General features: G+C 39.4%; 1 protein-coding gene across 1 annotated transcript in view; it reads left to right on the top strand.

The window, feature by feature from the left end:
* GALT (galactose-1-phosphate uridylyltransferase) overlaps positions 1-9,540 on the top strand; it is a 1,193,614-nt gene extending 1,184,074 nt beyond the window's left edge. Inside the window, exon 11 of the mRNA XM_044087230.1 lies at positions 8,679-9,540. Coding sequence (XP_043943165.1) covers positions 8,679-8,819 — 141 coding nt within the window. The 3' untranslated portion in view covers positions 8,820-9,540. The remainder of the gene's footprint in view (positions 1-8,678) is intronic.
* The last annotated feature ends 243 nt before the right edge of the window (positions 9,541-9,783 follow it).

Raw genomic sequence — 9,783 nt, forward strand, 5'->3', positions numbered from 1 at the left:
TTGGGAATTTTGTCCTTGAGACACTGCCTAAAAAAAGGCACTATGGGGGTGACAAGGGCCTTGGCAAGTAGCCGAAATCTGAGGGATAACAGATGAAGACCATCTCTGGTGAAGCATCGAGGTCTGTCATGTCATCCCAGGCTGACAAATACTGTATCCCCTTGGAATGACACCAGAAACTAAGGCAATTATTGAAGTCATTCATTTTCTGTTTGTATTGAAGAATCATCCTAGGTGAAGGTAAAATGCTGCTTAAGGTTAGGGACATACCAGCCTAAGATGCATAGTCCAAGAGCTCAATCATATCTCTTCATATAGTCCAGAGAGGTACGTTTCAAGTCATTCACACCAACATGGACTATGACAGAGTCATAACAGTACCTCTTGTTGAGAGGCTTGAGTGCATGTGTGATATGGTGGATCCTGGCACCTGACAGACAGCTGACCGCGAACTTCTCCTTATCCAGCCTGGTGAGAGGGACATCTGTGTATCTCATGATGGAATCACATATGACTAATATGTTTGGTGTTTAGTTTTTCCTTAAGGGCTTGACAGGTGAGACACTGATATGTGAGCTGTTATGTGTATTGTGTTCTGCAGAGGAAGTATTATGTGTAGCATGCTTGTGTTTGGGAGGTCTCTGGTGTTCAGGTATGTTTCTGGTGAAGACCTCCAAATATGTAGATATGTGGGCTGTGGGTTTGGGTGGGGTATGAGGTGAGGTGTGCATGCTGATAAACCGCTGATCGTCATATGTACTGACCGGTGTCTGAGAGAGCATGGTTTCAAGGTTCTTAATATAGACGTATCTCACATCTTGAGTTTGTATGGTCTAGGAACAAAGGGTTGTCTGTGAACATGAGGCAGTTACTGCACTGTCTCAGGATGCCCATATTGACCAAGCCGGCTGGAGAAACTAGGAAACTGACATCCATAGTTTTAGGTAAATTTATATGGTCAGGAAGAGAGGTCACACTTAGGAATGTCTAGTGGGTGAGAGGTGTTTTGTTGGAACCTCTGAGGTTAGACTTAGTGTTCTACGTGACAGTAGTGCAAATCTGCGAAAGACCTCTGGAGGACCACAAGCAAAGTGCTAAGGGAAATTTAACAAGCAAAGGGTTTGCTGCTATAGCCACCAATGGTAGCTGCTGCTATGGGGCAATACACAGTGGAGCGCTACATGCAAGAAGCGCAAATGCGTGGCTTATGTAAAACAAGAATAACCCTTTTAATTCAAACTAGCAAATAAGGATACACTCTCTGAGATCTAGTGCAATCACCCTCAATTAGATGGTCATGAGAAAGCACTCTCCTCCCACAAGGGTGCAGAAAGGACCACTCCAACAAAGATGGCTTGAATTTGCTGCTCAGAGGTTACACAACAGACCCAGAAACAGCCTGGAACTGAGCTATGCTACAGCCGAACTAGTACAGTATGCAGTAAAATGTGGCCAAAAACAGTTTTGACAATTCAAGACAGTAGAATGCAAATACTAATTAAAAGTGCAATGTAAGAACAGAATCAGGCACTTAGCATTAGTTGGAAGCAGCAGATGCCTCATATCTTTCAGTACTTCAGTGAAGAGCTGGTTTTAGTGTTCCACTGATACAAGGCAGCCTAGATTCCATAAGGCTGAATCTAGCCTATGCTAAGTGCAATTTTGTGCGAGATGAGTTAGTATAGATAATTTGAAGGAGGTGGGGGAAAGCAGATTGATTCCCCCCCCCCTTGCAAAATGTATGATGCTTTTAATTTTTTTTCAATTTTCCATGTACTAATGTTTCTCAGCATATGCATACTAGCAGGTCAGCATTTGCATTTTCAACATTTTGTAGTGTGTTTTGGATGTCAACAAATGCAAATGTCAAAATACGCATAGATTCATATATATATATATATATATATATATATATATATATATATACATATATATATATATATATATATATATATATATATATATATATGTGTGTGTGTGTGTGTGTGTGTGTATATATATGGATATACTCGCATAGAAAGTGAACATCAACAACTAAAATACTGACAAAGAAAATCAGCAAAAAAATTGTCAGCACACAGGTCATGTACTGATAGATAGCCTTGGAAATTTCAAATAAAAACAGTATTTTTTCACGGGGGCTTTCCACACTCCCTTCTAATTAAATATATTAACTTCGAGATCACATAATACTGAAGGAAAAAGTATTCCCCAACATCAGTATTATAGTGCCCTTGCACAAATATTGACAACTTTTTTCTCAACCAAATTAATTCAGCAATAAAAGCTGAAGTGAACTAAACCACAGTTTGATCAGTTTAACTGATCCCATTTATGTTTGTGCGTAAGTATGTATGTGTAGACATATATGGAGAAATTTTGCATGAAAGTCATATAGGCATAGCTTGGTCAAAGTGTACCAGTACCCTCTTTGATGCAATCATGTCTTTTGTTACTGTGAAGCCCATTCACAGCAAACTGTCCACTTCAGTTTCTCAAGCAGTAACCAAATGCCTTCTTGGTCAGCGTAAGCCTTCCATTCATCTGCTGCACCAGTTTCTTTTGTTTAATTAAAAACTGCCTTGTTTATCTAAGATTTTTTTTGTGCATTTGGAGCTCTCTTAGACAGCCTCCATGACACACAGGGATGGTGTCCCTATTGTGACTCAGGCAACCAAATTTTTAATAGCAGTCCTGGCACTTAAGGAGACAGGCAGAGCGGGAGGGGAGTGCAGGGATGCGACTTTTTCACCTCTCACTGGGGAAGGTTGGGTTGGCGTGCACATAAGTAAGCATGGTTTCTCCACTGGAAAGCAGAAAAGCCATTTGCCATGCTTGAGGGAAAGAGAGGATGCTTCTTGTTGATTTCCCTTGCAAAAGTGAGGGAAGACCAGCACACTCAGCCCATTGCACATTACTCCTTTGCAAGCTATGGGAAACATTAGGCAATAATTACAAAAAAACATTGATGGCTGGCAGACTGATCGACTTCCTGGTTGACCCTCACCCCTGTGATGGGGAACAGATGGCATGATTGACTATGAGGCAGCTGATAATTGATACCTGGGGACAATGACAGACAAATCCATTTTGCGCTCTCCTGTTATTACTTTTATGTTTGACCTAAATAAAATAGTATTACTTAACAAAATAACTAAAAGTAGCCAGACACTTTGATAAACATGTCTGTTTTACCTGCTACTTACAGATAAATGTGCATTCCATAGGAATGTACAGATAAAGTGCACATGCAATTTTGTGTCTACTAACAGTTTCCAAGCTGTCTGTATTATCACTAGTTGTGAATTCACTTCTTGAAATTATGGCACTTTGATTGGAGCCATTCTTTTACCAAATACCTTTCAAATGTCATTTCTCCAAATGAAATTGACTGAAATGGTATGGAGAGGGGAGTATTTTGTATTTGAATAGAGCTCCTCACACCCCTCATGCAGGGTATATATTGTGCATCACCAAGACAATTCCACTTTGCACTGACTACTGTTTTTGTCAATTTTATTTGGCAAAACTACATTCTTCACTAAACTTAACTAACAAAAAAAAAGAAAAAAAAGGTTGGACTACCCTAACACTTTTTAGGGACTGCATTAGTGGTATACAATTTCTGCTGATTTTTCTGCATTTTTTCCATTTCACTTAGAAGGGTTCATATGGTTTCATTTCACAGTCCACCTACAGATAATTTGTATGCAGCATCTTTCATATTGCCATATTTATAGGCCCTCATCTTTCTTGTTAATGCTAATTAGATTGCTTGTTTGTTAGTTACTGTTCCTAAACTGAAATATTTCAGCTGTTACCAAGGAACCCTGGAAAAAATGTTTGATTTTTTTTTTCAGAATGTTTACAGCTTTATTTATTCTGGAAGTGTAAGGATTAAAATGCTCTGTGCAACAGCAATAAGCAATACAGTGATAACTTTTCTATGTCTAATTAGGTTACGGTCCCCAGCATTGAGTTTAAGTAATCCAGTGTCAGTATTTTAATCAAAATTAATGGGCAATTATATTGAATTAAAATTTTTGATTATCTCCATTTAAGACACCCACTGCTGTGGGTTGAAAGATATAAATTTTCCTGTTGCGACATTGTTTAAAATGGGTGTTGTTCCATTGCTTGGTACTGGAATGTTCACATCACATATACTGGAGGCTGTTTTTGCTTGAGACCTTAACTGTTCGTGTATATTTGCTCACTTTATTATTTTTTGCAGGTGTTTAGGGCTTTTCATACTATGACAAGAGTGGACCCATTCCTAAGTCAGGGTACAACTGCAGTTCATGAAATCAGTATTGTTTCAGTCTTTCAAGTTTGCTATGTGTGCTCTTAACACTTGCAGTTTATGCAGGATTGTTTCCTTCTGTACTTGATATGGGCTTGTATCGTTAACCTATTTAAGAAGGCTTGAAAGTTATGCATGTTTGTAAGTTTCCTCTGAGGTCAAAGCCCTTCAGAGATGGAGTGTGACAGTTGTATGTAATAGTTTACTGATAGCTCTTTCTCTGAGCTGCAGCAGCATCACAATGGGAATATTGTGAGCAGTCACAATGGGAATATTAAAGACATGAGCGGTGTCACAATGGGAATAATAAAGGCATGTATGGGGAGAGTTCCATGGGGAATGCTACTCCGAAACAAACACTTTCTTAGATATTCATGTGTTACATTTGCTTGAAAACTTTATAGCACAGAATCTGTGTAGATGTTTTGTGTACCTAATCTGAGTGTTTTCATCCATTTGCAACCAAGTGCAGGGTTATTTGCTATATAGTTCTGAGAAGATAATGTGGATCCATTAAAAATGGATCTGTCTTGCAGTTAGTTTTTATGTTGGAAATCCTTATTGCTTTACTGAAATGTAGCCAGAGGATTATTTGGGTGCAGTAACAGTTTCAGTGCACTTAAAAAGGATACTTGCCTATTCCTTTGATTCATCGTCAGCATACCTCTCAACCTTACCGAATTCCTTGGTATTTCACGTTTTTGCGGGTAAAATAATAGTGTGCCACGAATTCCTGAGTGGCCCCTTCAAATCCCAATTTTTTTGTTTCATTTACATGCTGATGTCATTACGCATTGCTTGTGGAAGGCTTAAACTAAAAAAGGTTGTTTAATGCCACATTTTTTATGTCTGAGGGTATTGTCTGAATTGGTAGAAGACAGGGCTTGGTGGATTGATAATACATCTAAAGTCATTGACTGTAATCAGGATGAGGAGTTTTGCCACAGTCAATCTTGGCTACTTTCTAGTGCTGTGGCGTGATATTTTTAATGAGATTTCTAATATTATCCTTAAGGTTGGCCAGATTGTTTTACGTCTGAAGTAAATGGCTGAGTAGGGGTGGGGGTTGGAGGTTGGAATTTGTCTGACCATGACGTTTTCCCCCCATTGTTGGCATGGGCTTAAACTAAAAAACAGTTGTCAACTCACAACATGTGAACCGGAGAGGATGTTGTGTCGAAACGACTTGTTCTTGTCTGTGAGACATCAGTGATGTCACAAGGGGACTACTGGATAGGCAATATACTAGGACAGGATGGGAATGGAAATAGCAGTAGGCAGAGGTGTAGCACAGCAGAAGCTAACAAACTTCTGCAGACTGCAAAGTGAGACTGAGACACGCACACCTGCCCCTTATATAATGATAGTTTTTGCTGTTTGTTAAGAGGATCCTATCATAGCTCTCAATCTCTTAGCACAAAAAGTCTGGACAAAGACAAAAACAATGGGGGGAATGCCCCACAAATAGGGACACATTTTAAATATTGCTCGTATAAACATAGAAAGTTGCTAGAGTAAAAGTTCTTGTGTTAACATGCATTTTCTGAAGAATATGAAGTCTGAAACTCGAATACTTGCCATTATTTAGTGAGTTCAATCCTTACTGATTTGCCACAAAAAATTCAGAAAAGAAAAAATTTTATGAGGAGCAGAGCAAAAATGTGAAGCAGAAATCTGGATGTTCTGTGAAAATCTGGACAGTTGAAAGGTATGGCTCCAATAACTTGAAAATTACATGACATGAAATGGACAGTGTTAATTTTTTTATTTAACATTTGTTTACAGGGAAAGTCTGACTTGGACCAAAGCCAATTTTCAGTGGAGGCCGAGGGAGAAATGCTCCATATTGCATGTCTTTGAACTGTGGGAGGAAACCGGAGCACCCGGAGGAAACCCACATGAATGCAGGGACATGCAGACTCCACACAAAAGGCACCCCAGCTGAGAATCAAACCTGAGAACCTCTTGCTATAAGGCGACAATGCTACTGCTGCACCACTGCGCCATCCAATAACCAAGCAACATTGAGATGGGACATCATGGAAGGTGGGTGCGCCAGGAGGAGGTGGGGAAATGAACATGTTGGTCCATGAGCTAACTCCACAAGAAAAACAAAACATGGCTGAACCTGCCAGTGCCAGCTGATGGTACATAGTGGCAGCCCCAAAAATAAGAGCCATGAATGCTGATGCTGCTTCTGTGAAAATACCTCGATGGCTCCTGAAAGGATCCTTGTGTGGCACGGCAGTGGTAGCTCTGTAAGTAACCACAGCCTTTTATTGATTTGGCACCTGGTGCAGTCCATGATCCACTCATGCAAGAGAAAGCTTTCCGTTGGAGCCATTAGATTGCTCTCTGTGAATGGGAATTGCTATTACAAGAAGGTTGTCTCAGAGATAAGTCAGATAAACATGAAAGGACTAACTTGGAAGACGGTGTGGGTGTAGAGTAGTTCTTTTTATGTGGATACTAAACTTAGCAGTGCATAAATGCTCACCTTGCAGGAATTGAGGGTGTCTTAAGAGTGGTTGACCGGTTGCCTAAACTTTGAAAGGCATGGTGGTTTGTTATAAGTGGAATGAAAAGGGGGCTGGGAGTGGGACCTGCAGCTACCAGCTTTCAGGGTGCTTGATTGTGACGGGGTGATCCCTTCTGCTTGAACTGATGTCTCACTCCACCTATTTTGACTTTGCTTGTTCCGTGGGAATGGGGAAAGTATATCAGTAGGAATCGTGGATGGCAGACAATAAATGAATACACAGTGATTGCTCATGCTACTTATTTCTTTAGCCAGTTCAAGCAGAAGAACCAATCAAGCCAAGATAGAGTTACGGATATGCATTTAAGTTAAGAATTTCACTGTGTGCCCACTTATAATGTAACATTGTTGATGCTTGGTTCTTTTTCATTATTTTTAATCCTTCCTATATCTATTATTTCTGCCCCTTTATTAAGTATGGTTAACTTCACCATTCATTATTTGGCTACTTATAGTTCAGTCTGTTTAGCGGTCCTGTGACTGTCCAGGCTTCACACACTGGTCAACCAGTGGATGGGTAAGGGTTCCTTCTCTTCCTTGGGGGATTTACTTCTAGGGATCTTATTTAATTACCACATGTGTGAGATCTTCACTTGGGTCAGGAATCAAGATTCAGGTAGATTTATATTCTTGCGCCTACCCTATTGGCTGCCAAGCATCGTGCAGCACTCTCCTCTTCTGTCTTGAACTAGAGGAGGGTGTGTTGGTCATCACACATGCGCTGCTTGCCTAGTATGAGCACATTCCTTGGTTGGGTGGCTCTGTACTCAATTGATCTTTGTTGTATGGAGTCATAGTCCAGAGACCAGCGTCGGATCAATGTCAAATGGCGACCTTAGAAAGTTGAATGTAATGTGTTGTTTACATGTCTGTTACCTACTATTTTAAGATTTTTTGGATATGTTGTAAGGTACTTTAACTGGTGGAGTTTCTGGCAATGGAATGTGTATTTTCAGAGTTAATGTTAAAAGTGGAGAACATTTTCACAATTATTTTAATGCTGGTATCCTACAATTCTACTGGAGTGGATGGAGTTATATTATTATGCATGCAAATGTTATGCTAATTAATATCCCGGTTTTTGACCAGTTGTACTTACTTTTCATGGGCTTTTGTCCAGATTTTTCATATCTCCAGGTTGAGAGGTATGATCGTCAGACATTCACCAGCAAATTAGTGCACTGTCTGTGCATCACGGACACTGAATTTCCAGATGCTGAGATGCAGTGAATATATTTGCTATATCTTGTATCTCTGTATGGCTGAGCAGGGGGTCAGTGATGTGTTAAAGGTGGGGGAGGGGGCAAGCCTTCTACAGTACTTTCATTTTGCATATTTTAACTCCTAGCATGTAAGTAAGTGGAAGTAAGAGTATTCATTTAGTCACATTATCAGCTAAGAGAGTTGGTTGTGAGCCAAAGCTGTTGACTTTTTGTTTTCATTAATTTTTGATGTGTTTTATACCCAATGAAATGTAAACAGCTGTTTCTCAGCAGTATATTTGCTGATGTTTTCTGACATCTGCAAAATATATTTGTCAGGAAGAATGTCCTTATTAGGCATGTAGCACTAGTTGTTATAATTAGATATTTTGTTCTGCCTGACATACCTCATGCCAGAAGCACCATTAGTCTTAGTATTTCAAGATGTATTTTTGCTCGGCCTCCTTGTTCCTAACTGATGAGACAGCAAGTCTGGAGTTTTAAACTGAGATGCATAGCTGTTTATCAAACTGTTTCCATTAAGTACTGCTTTTACATGGATTAAATTCTACAGGAAATGTTTCAGGTTTCTTTATCTAGCTATATATGTAAATACTAATCCTTTTTTTTTCAGGCAGCAGAAAGATTACGAATTTTACCGGAAGAACATTACAAGTTCCGTCAGAAGAATGCAACTCAAGAATTATTCCTGGACAGTACAGCACAGATACTACACGTAGTGGACTTTGTCAATCCATTCATGAAAGTAAAGTAAACAGTTTTGTGAAGATGGTGAAGCACCAAACAGTTACTTAAGTGAGACAATCTTTGCATAGCTGATGTGGTGACATTAATTGAGTAATCTTGGTAATAGTTTGCATTATGATTTCAGACACAAATCTACATAGAATAATACTATTAGTACTGTTGTGATCTAAGGTCACAGGTAAATGACCTTGTGAGGATTATTGGGGTGATGACACTGACATTTTAAATGTGGACATGTACTACCACTGTTCAGACTCCTGAACTAACTGGATCTCTGTTTTGCCCCTAGACCTTTCTGTCAGCTAGACGTCCAACTTTAAATTATAACCAAGTCGTTTGTTTCAAGTTCAAATACAGCTTTGATCTCATAACATCTGACAGATTTTCAAGAAATGTGACTGGTTACCCATTAGAGTATTTTTTTTTTTCAATTTCTTGGTTTCAGAATCAGCAGTAGCCAAGATTCAGAAACTAACACAGTTGCCGGGAAATTAGGTGGAGCTTTGCAACAGCAAACACTGACTGCTATCCTAGCCTGAAGGAATGTGTATAATAAAACAAAGTGCCTCACAACTTTTTGGGCAAGATAACGTCTTCACTGTGTATTAACTTAAAAGTTTAAAAAACAGGCTATGACATAAGGCTGTCATTTCATTTAACCATTCATCTTGAGTGAGTCTACAGAATATAAAGGGAAAAATTCTTCATTTGTACATGAAGGACCTCAACTGGCTCGCTGTGTTTGTCTCTTATGGGTTATTGAATATTTTGTAGCCAAGTTAGGCACCTTTAACTGTGAAAGAACATAGCTGTTTTTCAGGAATGATTCTGCCAAGTGTTAAACTGTGAGAGGCAACTTAAAGGTTGTGAAACAGCCTTGCATCGAGGTGAGAGGAAACACTAATCAGAGGGTGCAGGTCTGAGGTACTGATTGCCAAGAATGAGTAAATGACCTTCAATATTAGTTAGCA

The sequence above is a fragment of the Protopterus annectens genome, chromosome 1.part1, assembly GCF_019279795.1.
Source record: "Protopterus annectens isolate FY-2018-M chromosome 1.part1, PAN1.0, whole genome shotgun sequence".
Lineage (NCBI taxonomy): Eukaryota > Metazoa > Chordata > Ceratodontiformes > Protopteridae > Protopterus > Protopterus annectens.